The sequence below is a fragment of the Gopherus evgoodei genome, chromosome 8 (assembly GCF_007399415.2).
Source record: "Gopherus evgoodei ecotype Sinaloan lineage chromosome 8, rGopEvg1_v1.p, whole genome shotgun sequence".
NCBI classification, from domain to species: domain Eukaryota; kingdom Metazoa; phylum Chordata; order Testudines; family Testudinidae; genus Gopherus; species Gopherus evgoodei.
In genome coordinates, this window is record NC_044329.1 from 110,716,426 (window position 1) to 110,735,943 (window position 19,518).

The 19,518-nt window shown below is 49.0% G+C and overlaps 1 protein-coding gene across 4 annotated transcripts in view; it reads right to left on the reverse strand.

Moving 5' to 3' along the window:
- Positions 1 to 1,257: 1,257 nt before the first annotated feature.
- Positions 1,258 to 19,518, reverse strand: part of RNF220 (ring finger protein 220) — a 398,783-nt gene continuing 380,522 nt past the window's right edge. For all 4 annotated transcript variants that reach the window (XM_030574139.1, XM_030574137.1, XM_030574136.1 and 1 more), the window contains 3 exons: positions 18,768 to 18,876; positions 17,343 to 17,417; positions 1,258 to 4,699 (listed from right to left, as the gene is read on the reverse strand). In XM_030574139.1, the coding sequence (XP_030429999.1) occupies positions 4,628 to 4,699; positions 17,343 to 17,417; positions 18,768 to 18,876 (256 nt within the window). In that variant the 3' untranslated portion in view covers positions 1,258 to 4,627. The remainder of the gene's footprint in view (positions 4,700 to 17,342; positions 17,418 to 18,767; positions 18,877 to 19,518) is intronic.

The following is a 19,518-nucleotide window of genomic DNA, read 5'->3' on the forward strand; positions in this document are numbered from 1 at the left end:
TGCACACCACAGTATATTTTGCTGGGGAAAAGCCCATTAGCATAAGCCTAGGCGTCATGCATCCGATGAAGTGGGTATTCACCCACGAAAGCTCATGCTCCAATACGTGTTAGTCTATAAGGTGCCACAGGATTCTTGCTTTCACAGATCCAGACTAACACAGCTACCCCTCTGATACTTGAAGCTGAGGTAACTTACCTGGAGCACAGAACTTTGTTAGGGAAAAGCTCACAACTGGATTGAATATGCCTCTCTTCAGCACAGGGGGGGTGTTTGGAATGAGAATTTGTTTTCTTCCCCTTTGATCAGCTGGGAAATCTTAACAATTAAAAAGCAATTTTTCCAATCTGAAACTTCTGCACGTGGAAATAGAGACACAGAGCAAATTAGGAAATCTGGACTCAAGAACTAAAAAAGTAGTTTAAAAAAAAAAAGATCAATGAAGTAGTCAAGCAAAGAGCAACTGCCAACTCCACTCGCAGGATATGAATATATAATGCGGATTTTGCACTGTTGGCAAATCTAAGGGGAACTGGTGCATTGTGAGCTGGGATGAGCTAAGGAGGAAGGATGCCCACTTAGTAGTATGTGCTGATACATCCAGGCCCTCTGCACCGGAGGAAAGGATGTACGTGGGGAACAGATATTTAACAACAGTCTCTTCAATCTAGCAGAGACAAGGCTCACACGATCCAATGGCTGGAAGTTGAAGCCAGACGAATTCAGACTGGAAAGAAGGCGTACGGTTCTGATGGAGAAAACGACTGGAGCAATTCACCAGGGTCGGAGGGATTCCAAGGTTGGATCTGCTCTGGGAATTATTTTGGGGCTGGCCTGAGCGCTACAAGATGAGCTCATCACAATGGTTCCTCTTGGCCTGGGAATCTATCAGTGCCTCAGAGGTTTGAATGGGAAGCTGTCTGCTTATGATCAGCTCCGTTCTGATCAGTGCTGAAAAGAGACAGGAGGTGGCTGGAGAAGTGTCCATCTCCCACTCCACTGCTGACACCCATTTCCTCCCACCAAGGTCACCTCCCATTCCAACTGAGGAGTGGCCACCTCTAGACTCTGCAGTATATTGTCAACATCCTCCGACCCACAACTAGTGCGTGCCTGGGCCTAAGAGCAGCAGCTGTCTCAGCGCTCAAAGCCCTTGGCCACAGGCCAATACCGGGTGCAGGAGCAAAGGTGCATCATAGTCACATTCCCACCCGCTTCAGAGTGCCGAGCCAAAGGGAGGGAAGGAAAGAGACTGGGAAGATTTATACTCGTTTAATTAATGTCAAATGTCGTTTACAAACGGGAATGACAAGTACCTTTTTATAGAATATACATTGACACACAATCATTGACACAACTGGAATATCACCTTGTGCAACTGGGATTCTTTGGGCAAAGAGTTAATTCCTTTTTTTCGTTTAAGCTCCTTGTGGAAGAGGAGAAAACGTGGCTGGCTCCTGAGAAGGCCAGAACGAGACTCTTCTCTCTCCATTCTCCCATTGGATCCCCACCCTTCCTAAAACCAGGGACGGCTTTACATTTAAAAAAACATGACTGGTTACATATGTTTTACAGCTACGTACACAGCACACTGCTGCTCCACAACACATGAGAGATCCTGGCTCTCAGTGCCTTGTTGCAAGGCAGAGCTCGGGCACTGGGGAACCTGCCCCCCCTTTCCCCATTCCCAACTGCCTTTAAAAAAAAATCACTGCGCATTCTCCAGTTCCATTGACAGAGATCACAGCTCTGGGCACTGTCCGGCCAGTGCTGGGCCTGGCTGCCCCACCACGTGGTGTTGATTATTCCAATTTAAAAAACAAACCCGCCGAGTGCCTTTCCCAAGGCTTAAAATGCGACAGGCAGAGCTACCTCCCAGCATGCCAAATGGCACTCAAAGGGTTAACTGCACATGCAGCCCTTCTCTCCGCTCTCACAGGTCTGTTTCATCAGGGGAGAAACGTCCCAACTTGGGATGTCAGAACAGTTTCTCCAGCTCCCAAGCACTGCACAGGAAGGTACATGTGCACAACATGTTGGCTACCAGGGAACGGCCACAGATGCCCGAGATAGACTCACATGGGCCACAACCGTACTGTAGGGAAAGACTGCTGCTTGGACAGCGTAAGGACCCAGGAAGCTCTGACTTAAGTGATATCGGCTTTGGTGGGGGTGGGGAAGGCGGAATATAATTCCAGCAGGAGAAAGATTTATTTTGTGCAACAGGGTCCTTTACAAATCAAGCAGCAGGACATCATACACTCAGGCAGAGAAGCAGTGATAGAAATATCTGAGACAAGCTGCCTCATCAAATCTTGTGTTACTGCAAAACACAAACCACCTTTGCAGTGCTGGGGAGGAGTCCGGCTTCCTAAGTAGTAAATCCTCGTGGTGTCAGCCCACCTTGGTGGCCAGGTGTCCTGCACCAAGAAATCCAGCAAACAGGAGTGACCTTGGCTTCCAAAAAGTCTCCAAATAACCACTGACGTGCAATATTCCTGTGTCTAGCTTGTTCTGGTCTCTCCCCTAGGTTCACACAGCGAGACAGCTAGTGAAAGGGCGGCCTGGCAAATAGCAACACAAGGTTACTGTTACCAACCTCCCTCCTCCCACATTCCAGCCCTGGGCTACTGCCCTGCAAGGTCACCACCCTGGCAACAGGGGCCACTGGTAAGCGCCTTTCAGCAACACTCACGCAGCCTTGCCAAACTCAGCTGGCTGGAGAGGTGAACGTTGCTTGTTGGTAGGTAAAAGCACATTCGTTTCTTTGTTCCCGAGGTAACGGGGGAGTAGATGGCAACCTCTGGCCGGTGACTGTGTGCGGCTGTGCACCTGGAAGCTAAGGATAAGTGAGAGCGGCTCTAGGTGCCACTGTGGAAGAAGCTAGAAATCTCCCGGGAGGAGGTCATTGGGGATCACTGCCACTGACTGGAAGTATCTGAATCTTTGCTCATCTTAGTCAGTTCAGTGAGGCTGGGTTCTCCTTGCCAACCCACTGGCCTGAGAGAGTGGCCCTAGCATCACCCTTTACTTGGAGGTGGAAGTTACTCTGCATTGTTTCAAGAGGAGGAACGTGCACCATGTCCTAGGAATCCCGGCTCAGGCAGGCTCTGGAAGAGATCGGTGATCTAAAGCAACCTTCCACTCTAGCAAAGAGCTCGTACTAGAAAGTCAGTGCAATTCGGACGCCTCTCCCGGCCAGCACTGGCAAAGCGGCAGAACAAGAGAGCAGGATGGACGGAGATAGCAAAGGCAGCAGCACCGCAGCCTCCCCAGAGAAAACCTGGAGCAAGAACCTTCCTTCCCCGCACTGTAGTCACCTCCTGCTGCTCAGCCCGTAACGGTCTCAGCCGGAAGGGAGAACACAAATGGAAGCCTTGGCCCTGAGCCTGAGCCACGGCCCCACCTCTCCTGCGGGCAGAGGAGGGGCTCCAGAGCAGAGAGAACACCCTGGGCCATTGGGCAGGGAACTCCTTCCCAGTGGGAACAAACCAAGCCAGCGGCACGTTTGCTCGGACAGGGGCACGGCCTTTGGTTTTCGTGGGCAATGGCTGGGTTAACTGAAGCTTTGAAGAGCAGATTCCCAACCACTGGAGAGAGCTGCACTTGGCAATATTCATTCCTGTCTCTGTCTAATCTCAACTCCTGCCCCTGCCCCATACGGAAAAGAGGCGACAGCGCCAGAGCCAGACCTTTCCAACCGCCGCCCTCCCGCTGGCTTTCCGTGGGATAAAGATTCTATTAGAAACAGCCCCATTAGCTACGACTAATGCAAAAACCCATCTCCCCTACTCCCCATAAGTCTCGTAAGTTATGGGCGATGCTACAGCCATTACTAAAAAGCTGTTAACTTCATATTTGACTGAGGAAATATACACCACAGAACATTAAACCATTTATATTATAGATATGTATATAGATACTTTTTTAAACTAATGATTTTAATGCCAAAACTTTGCAGAACCAAGAAAAATATGGGTTTAATGTTCTCTGCTCATTTTTTTCTTCTTTAAAAAAAATACAACCAAAAAAAAGGGCAACTTATCAGTATGTAATGTTTGTGTCTATCCCATTTATACACAACATTGTAAACATATATAATCTATATTACATGTGCTTCATTTTCTGCCTGTGTGTTTTTCTTTAAACCCTTTTTTAACTCACTAGAACACCACCAAAAAAACCCCAAAACAACAACAAAAAATAAAACAAATCCAAAAAAACAAAAACAAAACCAAAAAAGCCCAACCAACCAAACTGAACAAAGAACACAAGTTACAGGGTATTTAACATCTTTCTGCCAAGGGTCCCTTCCCAGCCTTCTGGGGTTGGAGGAGTGCCCAGCACAGTCCAAAGGCAGGGCTCACAAGCCACCCGCAATGCAAAGCCAGCTCTGGGGAGAGGGGAACACTGCTTTGAAAAAGGATTTGGTTTTGCCCGCTGTAGAGTTGTCAGAGGAGGTTCCAACACGAGAAACATGGAGGCCGAGGCTTCCTCGTGGCTCCTTTATCTTCAAGTCCACGTCTGGAGTCTATTTGTTTGAAACGTCTTTTTCTGTCGTCGTTCTTCCCCCCTTGGTGTGATGAGCTGATCCGGTTGGCTGTGTCCCGCCCTACGGCTGCGTCCTTCATAAGTAGATGCGCCGGAGGTCTCCGGGAGATGTGATGGTGTTACACTGAGGGCAGAGCTTCTTAGCACCCTGCAGCCAGTGGAGGGAACAAAGAGAAATGTCACTTAGGAGGACGCAGGATGACTGCGCGAGTTTCCCCTTGGCTGTGATGCTGGGGATGCCAATATGGAAGCAGGAGAGACCAAGGCCTCCCAATACCCAGGACCCCTGCCATAAAGGAAACAGACCAGAGGCGACACCCCGAGCAGCAGGTATGAGCCCTTTGAGGGAAATCAGGCGCTCCCTTCCCCAACACAGTCCCTGCCAACAGAATGCACCTAGGAGGTCCCCGGCCACAAGGGAGAGGACAACCCAGCCAGGGCCATTCATTCTGCATCCTTTTAACCCCCACCCTGCCCATGTGCCAGCTCTTCTCGAGAGTCCCCATCTAAGACCGTGCTGGAGCAGCCCCTGCTCCGAGGAAACAGCCAGGAGGCGCAGAGCCGGATTAGCGCTTGACAGGGCAACAATTAGCCGATTCGCCTCCCACCTGCTTCTTTGCAGCACCCACTTGGGCTCCAGCTGTCCCTCTCCATCCTTCCCACCTGACCCAGCTGTGTGCGCTGGCCCCTGGGTGTCAGATGTAGCCCACACTTGGAGTAGCTCTGTCTTCCACTGCCGACTAGCTCAACTGCTTACAGCCTTTGCGCTAATGGAGCAGCAGGGGTCCTGGGTCTGACCCCCACATCTGCCAAGCCAGCAAGGGGCTCTGTGTTACACAGAGTGACGCTTTCATGGCAGCTGTGGCATTCACAGGAGGACAGGGAGCGCGGGGAAAGACACTGTTCCTAAGGCTTCAGTGCTGCTCCTCTAAGCAGAGGGAGCAGCATGGGGAGTGCCAGCCCCATGGAGAGTTCTTGCTTTTTCCCTGACCCTGGAGCAGCCCCTTCATGGGATCAGGAGGGGAGGGAGTGGCTGCCTGCAGACAGCGTCCCTAGGTCAGGGCTGCTCCAAGAAGAGTTAATGCAGCCTCCACCATTGCCCCCCGCTGTGCAATGCTCCTGTGGGTGCTGTTACACTTGGGGGGGAGGGGGGACTAGCTCAGCATCATGCAGCCCCCCAGTGCCCTGCGGGGCTGGACGTTCTCTCCCGATGCTGTGGCTCGGGGGCCTTTAGAGGCTGCACTCTTGCTTCCAAGGAGCCACCTAGTAAGGAAGATTGAGACAACATGAGGGCTCAGCTACCTGCACCCCAAACCCCATCGCTCAAACCCTGTGTCCAGAGCACAACAGGATCCATGACTCAGAGCCCCATAACTGTATAGACCGAGGGCCTGTTCAACCCCACCAGCCTGCCTCAGGCAGCCAGCGGGAACAGGGATTCCCAGCCCTCTGCACCACACTACAGAGAGTTTGCATCCGCTGCCAAGGTGAACAGACACAAGAAAACTCCCAACCCAGGCGAGGGAACAGGATGACACGAGCGCAGCACGAAATGAACCAATGGCTGGTGCCATCTGTCATGGATACTGACAGGTACAGGGTGTTCAAAAGCCTCAGATTTGGGGTCAACCTAAGCTGGTGATCATTAGATTGGCATGTGTGACAGATAGCTGATGGGAAAAATGACAAAGATGGCTCTGCGGCAACTGATCCTTCGTTCCAAGCAAGCAGAGCAGCAGTGCTGCAGCAGACCTGGAAATCAGGCAGTGCTGGCTTTAAACACTAACAAATGGCACCAGAACACAACCTTCTGACTCCCGCGTCAAAGCATCAAGCCCAGTCTCTGTCTGAGCACCCCGACTCTTCTGCTTGCTGTTGGCAACCTGCCTCCCAGCTGTTCCTTTCCAGCCCAGCTCCCCAGGCAGCCTGCATGGCGACAGGTCCCGTGAATCAGCCAGGCCCCCAGGGCTGTACGAAGCGGGGAAAGCCAGCCGGCTGCTACGGCTCGCACAGACTGACGCAGAGGGGGTAGAGTCTCTCGGGAAGAGGAGCAGTGCTCCCAAGAGAGGCTTGGTTTGGTCTCTGCAGCCAGGGCAGAAAGTGGGCGTTAAGAGCAGTGGGCTCAGCAGGTTTGCAGGATCTGGGCTCAGTGGAAGGGCAGGTTCGGATCCAGCCATGCTGCACTGACTACTGGCAGTGGCACTCGGATTACGAGAGAAGAGATGGATGCTGTCTCTGACGCGACAATTAGCTTCAGCTCTGCTCTGTGAAGATATCTGCACAATGAGCACACGGGGCAGGGAAAATCAAACCCAAGCAGGAAACTCTTCCGACTTCCAGGACAAAATCAGGCTACGTCTACACTGGTTTGTAGCCATTGGTGCAAACCCCTCAGTGAGGGCAAATTACATCAGTGCAGGGGGATTTTGACCATTTCAGCTGACCCCAGCATCAAACAGGTGTGAGATGTGTCTGCCCTAGGGGCTTGCACCTGTGCCACTAAGAACTCAGCGCAGACAAGGCCAAGTCGGTTCTCCTTTCCCTCCTTGCGCAAGCTGCCACTAACAGGCCTCCCACCTCATTCTCCACAGCGTAGCGATAGCCGCGTTGGCCCCAGTACACTAGAGACAAGGCGGATGAGGAAATACGGCTCTCGCTCCCCAGCAGAAGTTGGTGCAATAAAAGATATCACCTCACCCACCTGCCTCGTTTCAAGGGATCATTTCAGAGGAGCTGAACACTCCCCAGGCCTTGCATGGGAGACGGAAATGCTCAGTGCCTCCAAGGCAGACCTAAGGCATCACCAACCCCAATAACCTGCCTTGGAGGTGAATAAAGCCACTAACCCCCTTCAAATCACTCGGCGAACACGGGGGACAGGGGGTCCTTGTGGCTTGGGCAGGAGACTTGGAGTCAGGAGAGCTTGGTTCTATTCCTAACTCTGCGGTGACCTCAGGCAAGTCCTTTCTCCACTCAGCCTCGGTCTTGTCTCTGTAGATTTTAAGCACTTCAGGGCAGGGCTGGTCTCTCATTATGCCTGTGGAGAGCCTGGCACAAGGGGGTCCACAATGCAAGGACCTTCACAGAGCCCAGCTGATCTCTAGGCGCTGCTACCACCACCCCACTATGGCGGTAGACTTAAAAATCAGTACGTTCACTTTACAAAGACCAGGTTATAATCCAGCATTTCGCGTCTCTCTCAAGACCTGTGTTCTGGATTTTCTAAAGCTGCCAAGAAGAGCACATTTCTTGGGCTGAATGCTCGTCTACAAAGCAGATCCCTGTTCTTGGGGGTCATGGCAGGTCGGTATGAAGAGGAAGAGTGACCAATTTTTAAAGCTATTCTCTGTCATTTGAGGCTGGGACATGTCGCACTGCTGCTGAGATTCAGAAATCTGGGGGTTCACACCGTGTGCATCAATACAATGTACCCCTCTACCTCGATAGAACACTGTCCTTGGGAGCCAAAAAATCTTACTGTGTTATAGGTGAAACTGTGTTATATCGAACTTGCTTTGATCCGCCGGAGTGTGCAGCCCCACCCCCCCGAGCACTACTTTACCGCGTTATATCCAAATTGGTGTTATATCGAGTGGCGTTATATCGGGGTAGAGGTGTATTTCAATTCACATCTGACAGAACCACTGGCACTGGCAGATTCTCTGCAGCCTCATGGCTCCCGGGCTCCCCACTGTTAACAGGAGGGCAGGGTCTCCAGAGGTGTCAGAGGAGCAGAGAGGTTTGTGCGCAGCAATCAGTGTTACACAGGGTGGTGGTTGGCAAGTTCTCAACTCCGGATTGCAGTGTGCCCCAGCAAGCAAAACTGAGCATGCAACTGGGAGTTTAAGGATTCCAGATGTGGCTAGCTTCTGCACATCTATCTCGACTCTTTCCTTCCCAAGAGGCACTCCAGAGAATGGGAGCAGTTCATTAAGGAAGAGCTAGTGAAACATCTGTCCAATCACACCTCACCGCTGATTACACAAGGGAAGCGGATTCTTTCTGCAGCTTCCGCTCCCTGGAATGGCTTGGTGCTGTCACTCTGCTGGGCGGGTGGAGAAAGCAGGGAGAGAGGACAGTGCTCTCTGCTCCACAGACGCTGGGTGCTCTCTTGCAGTGCTGACGAGTGCCTCCAGATATGCCCTGCAGCCTCACCACAGTCAGCGGGGCTGCCTGGCTGGAGCTGAATGCAGCAAGGGGGAAGAACTTTAATGGAACGTTTCCTGCTCAGTTCGCCCCATTAGAGGACCCATTGCCTCCCCACATGTCCTGAGAGATGGGGGACCAGCACACCCTCCTGGAATACAGAGACAGGCCCCAGCGGGGGGCAGGATTCTCTGAGTGACAGAGCATTGTCTGAGCAACACCTGCACATACAACTCCTAGGAAAGGAGATTAGCAGCTGGGGGGCCCCACCTGAGAGAGACAAGGGAAACCCTTTCCGTCAAGTGCACCAGGTATAACGGAGGACTTCCCACCACGCAGCCAGACCCGGCCCTCGCTGGGCCACCCACTTCGCTGAACTCCAGAGCTTGTTGAGAAGAAAGACGAGGAGGGAAAAAGCAATTAAACCCCAAGATCACTTTGCGGCTCCAGCCTGAGCAAAGAGCTGTCTCCCAGCTCCCTGCTCTTCTCCAGGATAGCTGCACTACCTACAGATCAGACATCTGAATGCTGGGAGCTTAAGAGGGACAGAGAAAACATTCCCGTCTGAAAGCAATTTGCGTATCGTGTGCACGCCGTTCAGCTCTCTCCATACACTGGACCCAGTATGCAGAGGGCCCAGTGTGCCTGGCAGTAGAAGTCGTCCTTCAGACGGTGCCATTCCACCACTCAACGCCCACCAGAGCACAGGACGAAGCAAGGGCCAGGAGTCTCTAGGAATCCTCTGAGGACAGTTCTCTGGCCAGACTGGATCATAGTGGCCCCTCCTGGGGTTGGAATCTGTCCTCTCTTTGCTTAGAAAAAGGATCTCAAACTCAATACCCTGCAAACTAAGGGGGGCTGATTGGAATCGCTGGCTCCAAACAGGCCCCTCAGTTCTGGTTCCTTGGGGGATCCCAACCCAAAAGGGTTTGTGCTTTCTGCTTTCGACGCAGCTGGGAGCTTGTGGGAACTGCCTTCTGCGCACGAGATTTCAAGAATTTCATGAAAACAACTTTCAGCCACACAAGCTGACAGAAATCCAACGACAGGCGGTTTCTGCCATTTTCACAGTCTCTTATTCAAAGATCCAGTCCTGATTAGCCCTTGATCTGAACCCTACTCTGGATCTGAACAGAGCCTCAAAGTGACCCATACCAGAGAGATGGGAACAGCCATTCTAGTGTCCCAAGGAAGGCTCAGACCACAGACACGAGAATCCAGCTCTTCCAGGCAGGGTTAGTAGTTCTCTCGTTCTCACTTCAGGAACGTTCCTGCGTCAAGGCATATAGGTACTGACTATGGTGCTGCAGAGTCTGACCCAGCAAGCTGGGTCCCACCAAGAGAACACCCTGGTGTGGATCATTTTATGATGGGGGAGAATGTTGTTTCGCTGCGCTCGGACAGGACAGGGCGGGGCATGTCGGAGTGTGAACAACGCCAGCTTAGCTACCTTCTGCAGCTCACACTCTAAGCAGGCTGGCTGCACACACAGCTGGAAGGCCCAGGGTCTCTGGGTCCCCCTAGTATTTACGTTTGGTGTTAAACAGTCCAGGGAAAAATGACGACGTTAGTCTCCTGGGAAGAACTTGTGTTTTCTAAGCTGACGTCCCCGCACACATCAGCACGCGCGCTACATTCAGAACTCCACATTCTAAGCGTGGAGTTCTTTTTTAAAGCACTAAAATCACTTACAACCTTGTTCCTTGCATTTGACCACATTTTTGGTGGTGTACAGTATTTATTACTATAGGCAATTAAACTATTCTCCCACAAATGCCCTGGCACAGGGACAATGGGAAAGTATTTGTTCCCCGGCTCCTCACCTGCCAGCTGGGGTTACTAAACTTTTCCCTTGAAATAAAAATGGTGTGGAATAATAAGTCACACCTGTTGGCCAGCCCCCCACCCCCAGTCCTTCTGCTCCTTTCATCATTGCTCCATGGAAAAGCCTTGATGTGTTATAGCAGCGTGTGCTACAGTAAAGGCCATCTCAGCTTTTCCGTTATAAACCTCAGTTTTCAGTGGTTTATAAAACTCTGCTGCAATAACTTTGCTCCGGGGCTGAAACATGGTAGAGAAAAGGGGCTGGGACCAGGATGGGAATTATTTTTTCCCTCCCGTCTTAATTAAAATTTGGCAAGTGATTGATCCACAATATGGCCTAATCACTTCAGGTAGTCTGAAAAATAAATTAACGAGAGCTGCAACGTTGAGAAGCTGTTCCTGGTACCTGGTGCCAGGAAGGACTGGAGCTTTTTATCTTAAAGCTACCTCTTAAAAAAGAATTACACTACATTTGTTTTCAACCAGCTAAAGGCAGCAAACTCCACGTGAGAGCTTAGGGTGTTCCTGCTATTCTGTTAGTCTGTGAACAGTGATCAGTCTCCAAAGAGAATGCACTACCTTGACGCAAAGGAGATGAAGGCAAATAGGACTTACACAGCCACCACAGCATTCAAAGTGTCTCACTCACCACAGTGCGGATTAGTACCCCTATTTTACAGATGGTCAAACTGAGGCAGAGAGGACTGCAAGGAGACACCCAATGTTATAAAGAGCCCTGAACTAGACCATACTTTGTGTGTGTGTGTGTGTGTGTGTGTGTGTGTGTGTGTGTGTGTGTGTGTGTGTGTGTGTGGTGGGTGTGTGGGTGGGTGTGTGTGTGTGTGTGTGTGTGTGTGGGTGTGTGTGTGTGTGTGTGAAGGATTTGGCGCAAGCCAGTGAAAGGCAGGAATGAGTTCCAGCTTTCTGACTGTTACAGCAGCTTTGCAAACAGCCACCCGCAATACGTGGGCTGTATTTTGGGACACGTACTAGTTACCTGAGGAAGGTTACCAGGCTCAGTATTAACTAGTACCATCTACAAGAAAAATATGTCTCAATCAGTGAACAAGGCTTTCCTGACAGCTCAGTTCAGAAGGCACTGCTGAGGGGAGTTCCAGGAATCTGATGATTTTTTAAAAGCTCATTTTCGGTCCTGCAGTGCCATCATTTACTTACATTCAAATATGCCTTAGTCTGCAAATTGCTAACCAGATGATGAGTGAATATGCAAAGGAGGTGCTGGGTCTAGATGCACAGAACCCAGGATAAAAATGCAATTACATCCAGAATTACAACACAGTTACACCTCGCAGAGTGCTCATGTTCTGAGAGACAGGAGTCCTGGAGCTATAACTCATGGGAATGACAACTGGCAATTATTTAAGAAAAAAGTCACAATTCCGCAGCTGAGGAAGGAGGGGATGGTTAAAGGGGGGAAGTGAAGGCAGCACTAAACAAAGAAAGGAAGTTGAGAGTAATGAATATAAATCGGAAGTTAGAAACTTAATAAGGGAAGAGAAACATATGGCCAGCCGAATTAAGGACAACAGGAGTTTTAAAAGTATATTAGGAACAATAAGAACAAAAGGAACATTAGGAACAAAAAGAATCCTGACAATGGGATTGGTCTATTACTAGATGGAAATATTAGAATCATCAATAATAATGCAGAAAAGGCAGAAGTGTTCAATAAATATTTCAAATCTGTTTGGGGAAAAAACAGGTGACAGTCTCATCTTATGGTGATAACAGTCTTTCCATTCCACTAGTATCTCTGGAGGTGTTAAACAGAAGCTACTAAAGTAAAACATTTTATAATCAGTAGCTCCAAGTAACTTGCATCTAAGAGTTTTAAAAGAGCTGGCTGAGGAGTTCACGAGACTGTTAATGCTGATTTTCAGTAAGTGTTGGAGCAGTAATGAACTTCCCGAAAGCTAATGTTGTTCCCTTTTTTAAAAAGAGAAAATGGGCAAGAAAATGGAACAGCTGATATGGAACTCGATTAATACAATACTAAAAAGAGGGTAACATCATTAATGCAAATCAAGATGGGTTTATGGAAAACAGATCCTGTCGAATTAGCTTGATACTTTTTTTGATGAGATTACAAGTCTGGTTGATAAAGATAATAACACTGATGTAATATACTTACACTTCTGTAAGGCGTTTGACTTGATGCCTCATGACATTTTGATTAAAAAACTAAAATGACATAAAATTAACATGGCACACATTAAATGGATTAAAAGCTACCTGATAGCTCTCAAAATAAAACTGTGAATGGGGAACTGTCCTCAAGTGAGCCTGTTTCTAGTGAAGTCCTACAGAGATCGGGTCTTGGCCCTACACTACTTAATATTTGTATCAATGACCTGGACAAAAACATAAAATCAATGATAAAGTTTGCAGACGACACAAAAACTGGGGGAGTGGTAAATAATGAAGAGGACAAGTCACTGATTCAGAGCAATCTGGATCACTTGGTAAGCTGGGCGCAAACAAATCATGTGTGTTTTAATACAGCTAAATGTAAATGTCTCCATCTAGGAACAAATAATGCAGGCCACACACATACGATGGGGGATTCTATTCCAGGAAGCAATGACTCTGAAAAAGATTGAGGGTCATGGCAGATAATCAGCCGAACAGGAGCTCCCAGTGTGATGCTGTGGCCAAAAAGTCTAATGCAATCGTGGGACACAAACAGGTGACTCTCGAGTAGGAGCAGAGAGGGTTATTTTACCTCTTTCTTTGGCACTGGTGTGACCGCTGCTGGAATGCTGTGTCCAGTGCTGGTGCCCACAATTCAAGAAGGATGTTGATAAACTGGAGAGGGTTCAGAGAAGAGCCTTGAGAACGACTAACAGATTAGACAACCTGCCTTCCAGCGATAGACTCAAGGAGCTCAGTCTATTTAGCCTAATAAAGAGAAGGCGAAGGGATGACTTGATCACTGTTTCTAAGTGCCTTCATGTGGAACAAATATTGAATACTGGGCTCTTCAATCTAGCTTGAGGAAGGTCTAAAACAATCCAATGGCTGGAAGTTGAAGCCAGACAATTTCAGACTGGAAATCAGGTGTACATTTTTACCAGCGAGGGTAATTAACCATTGGAACAACTTACCAAGGGTCATGGTGGATTCTCCATCACTGACAATTTCCAACTCAAGTTTGGATGCCTTTCTAAAAGATCTGCTTGAGGAATTCTTTTGTGAAGTTCTCTAGCCTGTGCTACACAGGAAATCCCGTCTGGCTTTAGACTACAGGAATACTTTACTTGGAAATTCTCAGGCTAGGATTTGTGAGATCCTGGACAGGCTTCCAATGTGACTTTGGGAAAAATCACTTAATGTTTGTACCTTGGTTTTCCTGTCTGTAAACTGGGGACAATGATACCTCTTCCTTCCCTGACTCGTGGGCATTGCAGTTCAAACACTGCAGCGATGAGCCCCACAGAAAAGCGTACAAGTAAAAACTAGTCCACAAATGTGGTCTGAAAAAAACAAAAACAAAAACTGCAGACAAATTAAGTCAGTAAAGGTTAGACTGATTACACTGGAAATCCAGGCAGGACCGTACTGGCCCTAGGATATGGACATATATCACTGGCAATCTCCCACGTACTCAGAACCACACAAGGGCATGACAGCTGAGAAAACTCAGACCCAGAAGCATGCAAACTGCTGCCTCTTGGGCTCCGATTGGTTTGGTTATGTGCAGGAAGTGGGACGAACAGTTAAGATGGTCACTTGTTTAAAGTGCTCTGACTGTTTATCTATGCACAGATGGTTTCTCCCCAACTCAGAGAGGCCTCTGCAAAGCAGCATCTAGCTAGGCATCTCCCATTAGCGTTAAGAGGCACTGACCAAATTCTTGAGTTTCTCAAACGTAGGATGCACCCGTAAAGGACAGCTCTATTCTGGTGAGTAAGCAGAAAGGGCTCTTCTTATGAACCAGGACTGCATCCTGTGTGTATGCAATCAGATCTGTTGGCTTGAATCACTACTGCAAGCTAACACAGCAATGGGATGGAGAGCTGGAGTTTGCACTGGCTCAGGTCTCATTCACAGAACTGTTAGCTATGTTCCAGATGCAGAACATTTGGGTCAATGACGACTCTCTGACCCCGGGGGAGTCTGTGGGATCAGCTGGTAGAAAGCCACACCCAGGTTTTGACTTATAAACTCAGCAGATCTGATCCGAAGTCAGACACACACACACACACACACAGCGTGAAGCCCCATGAAGCCATTTTCAAAGTGCCTTTTTCAGAGCAGGACATATTAAGGGCCCAATCCTGAGGACTGCCCGGGACACAAATGGAAGTCAGTGCGTGCTCAGCCCAGGACAATCTGGCTCTAGAAAATCTTCAGAGCTTATAAATTTTTTAAATTATTTCACCATCCCTGCTCCATGGAGACTGATGTGGGCAGCAAGTGCCCTCCTGCGTGATGTTAGAAGCTTTGTCTCCCACTTTGATCCCTTGTTTCTAAGGCTTTAATATATAACATAAGAAAATCTAATCTAACATTAGGTCTCAGCTGTGCATATTAAAACACAGGCATAGAAAATCTGGACTTTTCACTAAGGGGGATGGCAGCTCTCCAGACTGTTCAGAAGCGGCCGGAAGCCCAACACAACTCACCCCCCCATAACTCCTATTAACTCCAACAAATTGTTTATTGCACAATAGAAGAAAAATGTTGCCCCTCCCCCCACATCAAATCTTTCCATGTGTGCTGCACGCGCAGGCTATTTCTGCTTTCCCTGCCACCCCCCGGGGGCTGGCTTTATATCCAGGGAAAGGTAACAGCAGCAATTATTACACACACTATCCCACAGCTCCTCGCTTGTTAAAGAAAACAAGAGTCTCTTTTGTGCCCGAAATAAAAGGAGATACCTTAATTAGAACAGTGCAGGTTGGTGAGTATTAACCAGTGAGCCCAGCTGCTGTATGCCATTAAATTCATAAAAAAAAGGGGGGGTGGGGTGGGGGAGGGCAGTCTTAACGAGATTACACACATTGACTTTGATCAAGACACAAAAGCACCAACGCGTTCCAGGGTTTTTATTGCTGTCTTCGGGCTACATTTTAATGGTTACATTAGAAACATGCGAATGCAGGCTGGGAGATTTGGGAGAAGGGACAGAGCCCAAGCACGCCTTGTGAAAGGCCCTGGTTTAATCAAACGCGGGCTGCAGGAAGAGGGTAGGGCTAGGGAACAGATGAGCGGCCACCTATTAATTGCTTCCCCCACATAAGTGCCAGCACCTAACCCTACGTCCTGCAGGAATATTCCCTTCCCTCCTGCCTGGTCAGAGCCAGGCTCAGGGCATGTCCAATACACAGCAAACCCAGTCCCCATCTACCCCATCACACAACAGTGTGGGGAGGGAGGGGTGAGATCAAATCTAAACACTCCTCTCCTTGGAGAAGTGAATGTTAACCCCTTAATGCCAGGAGTGCAATCTTCTAGGGGTTCAGTCTTATTACAGGTCGCAGGATGCTGTGATGCTGTCAATGGAACGAAGGGGCTTGACAGACGTTGAAGTGTGCCTGAGCCTCAGAAGTGCTCACAAAAGGTGCCGCTGGCCTAAAAGACCATCCTGGGATAGCAGGGAGCAGAGGGGTGAAGGACATGGAGGAATAAAATCCAACATGGAACAGAAATGCTTTATGCTGCGTTTGCAGCCAGCACAGCAGAACTGGATTATACCTAGGAGCAGCGGCGCATACATTCATCTCAACACCTTACTGCTGTGCAGCTGGGCAGGAGTCTTTTGCAATGTGCTGCTAAATGCCTAAAAAAGCCTGTGTAATCTAAAGAGCGACAGGGGTGTAGCTGAATAGCTAGAAAATACAGCCCGGGGACAGTCAAGTTACTGAGGTTGCTATTAATACCCAATGCTGCAGGCATCTCAGCATCCCAGTAACTTTTCTCAGCCACGGTATTTAAAAGGCAGCATCTGGAGGCCCATTGCCAGATTAGCAGAAGCTCCAAGTTTACAGTGTGTTCTGTAAGAATATGATGTTGCAGGACCTAACAGCAGCAGCTTTTAGAAGAGTGCGAGTCCCCGTACACCATTTGCAACCCAACCCTGCAGCAGCCTGCTAATGCCTGAGCATCAAAGTGAGAGTGACTAGCTCAAATCTCCATTGCCCAGGCTGAGTGAAATGAAAATGTTGTGGTCAGCATCACGGGGGAAAATAAAAGCAGACGAAAAACCAGGAAGTCAGGGTTAGGAAAGGAAAGGGCACTGCTTTGTTTAACAAACTATTAATTTTAACACAAGCGTGTCCCTTTGAAATGAACACAAATGCAAATCCTGGGGGCACTGGGCCACCTCGTCTACAATAGTGCCCAGTTTTCCAGACAACCAACCACACTAGTTCAAAATTGCATGACGCTGTTTCAGTTATTCAGAAGAGGGGAAGGAAACAGCACTGATGGGTGCTGCACAGGTCAGCGGATCCCAGCTAAGTGGATCTAAGCTGGGGTCCAAGCTGCAGTGCACAGAACTGCTTTGGAAGTCGACAGGAATTCCACACGCGGTGCTGTTCCAGCACTGAGCCCCCTCGTCAGTGAGTACAGAGTGACCACCCTCCAGCGAGGGTAACTCAAACCCAGCTCCGCCCAGCGAAATCAAACCGGAAGGACTCCAGTCTGACGGGCGTGTTGAATAAAAGGTTGGGCACACCGCAAAGGAGAACCCCACTGAGCCCACTTCCTATCAAGCAAGAACCTCCCCTCTAATGTCAGTGCACGTCTGTGGAGAGGAGACGTCTACGCATCAACGAGAAAGTAGCCGAGTGTCTCACCAGAGTCCGCAGCCAGCATTCTTCACAGTGCACGTGCCAGCACTGAATGGAAGTCAGGGGCATTGTGTAAGAGTCCTGAAGAGAGAAAGCAAAGACACTCCTGTCACATACAAGGCTGGCGGATTCCCAGCCTACAATTCTGTCACCAGGATATTGGAGTCGGGGAGGGGGCAGGAGAAGAGGGCAGTTACCCAGAGTCAACGCTCCCCATTATTCTCATCTTCAGAAGAACACAGCTCAGGAGCTGCTCCTTATACAGTGGGCCAGGTGCGATGCATCCGACAGAAACAAAGCACAGAAATCAGGCAAACGCTCCCTGACTTCAGGACTGAGTGAAAACTAAGCCGGGATCTATACTTTAGCTCCAGAGTAACAGAGGCAGAAAGTCTCCTGTAGGCCATTGCTTTGCCTGACAGAAGCCCATAACCCACCTGGTGGGGACACAACCTGCTTAACTAGAGAGGTACATCTACACTGCAATTCTAGCGCCCCCCGAGTCTGAGTCAGTTGCCCTGGGCCAGCCATGGTTATTCCCTGGGTCTTTTATCGCAGGGAAGTTGTGCCCAAGTATCATTAGTCCAATGGAAAGGTCACCAGATTGCGCAAGAGCAGAGATAAGGGATCAGATTAACTCTCATCACAACTGCCCACTCTGCTGGAATAGCGTAGCTATGTAGGGAGAATATTGCTGTCATTTCAGCAGGCATGTACCGGTGCTCTAGTCTTCTCAAGTGATTTATTAGTGAGGATAGCAATCAACAACAGACTGTACGTCTTGCCTAGACTCAGAGATGGGAGTCTGTCTGATCCAGCTAGAGCCAACTGTTCCACCGGCAACTCCATCATCCTAGCAACATTTTCTTCTTCTATTGAACCATGGGGCAAACAGAGCTCGGAAATAAAACCAAACGCAAGAGGCAAAAAGCTGCAGGTTCTGAGCCATTAGAGGGAGCTGCAGCCCTTCTTCAGGGAAGCCAAAGTGGCACCACACACATAACACAAGCAACTTTTAAACGCACAGGCAAGATTCTTGCCTTCAAGCCACATGGTGGGTCTCAAATCAGGCAGTCTCCTCTCCTTATGGATGTGCAACTTTGTACATCAGGAGGAGGAGAACACGGTCACTTGGGAGTGCTGCATGGTCAGTCTGAAAGGGGAATGCTGTCCTATGCAGTTAGAAATTTCTGCTCCTAATGCAGACTGCTACAAACACCAATGAAATGTTATAACGGATACGCACACACTGGAAAGAAACTTGGGACACATTTGCCCAGAGAAAGGAAGAGATTTTTAACTTGTGTAAGGATAGGGATGCATTCACCTTACCAGAGTAGTAGGATTCGCCCCTTTCCCCACCTCAGCAAAGACAAGTCAAAGGTACCGAAACGTTTTCTGATTCATTGCCACAACTGGAGTGCTACTCACCATGCAAATGAGACATTTATAGCGGTCTCCACGGGAAAGCTGCCTTTCTAACTCCCGGACACGAGCCTTTAACGCTTCAAATGTTGTCACTGCAGAGTCTTCTGTAATTCTGCAAGAGATGATGAAAGTCAGGGCTACTGGGCAGGCTTTACAAAAGTTAAATTTATGGTCCTTTTGGTAGGTGCAAAAGATGCAGTGAGACAAGGTCCAAAGAAACAAATTCAGCATATGCAAAGGACTGTTTGAAATGGAGGGTTATTAAGAAGCCCATGGTTTGCATTCTCTCAGCCAGAAGCTCTGGCAAACACACGGTCATGTAACACCTCTGCAGAGATCTGAAAAAGAGAAGGATTGTGGGTGGGTTACATTATACAGAATGTGTTTCAGCAGAAATTAAATGGTGGAAACAGGAGTCACGCCCCTTTACTCCCTTCTTTCCCCATGTCAACGCCATTCCAACAAAGCTCGAAGTGCTGCTTAGAGCTGCAAAGGTGTGTTTCTCTCAAGAGCAACAGTCATCATATCGCACGATGATGACAGCACTTTCCTTTCCACTAGTACCTATGGAGGAGGTTAAACAGAAGCTACTCAAGTCAGACATTTTGAAATAAGCAGCCCAGATACCTTGCATCCCAGAGTTTTAAAAGAGCTGGCTGGGGAGATCTCTAGACGGCTGATGCTGATTTTCCATATATCTTGGAACACTGGAGAAGTTCCAGAAGACCGGAAGAAAGCTAATGATGTGCCAATA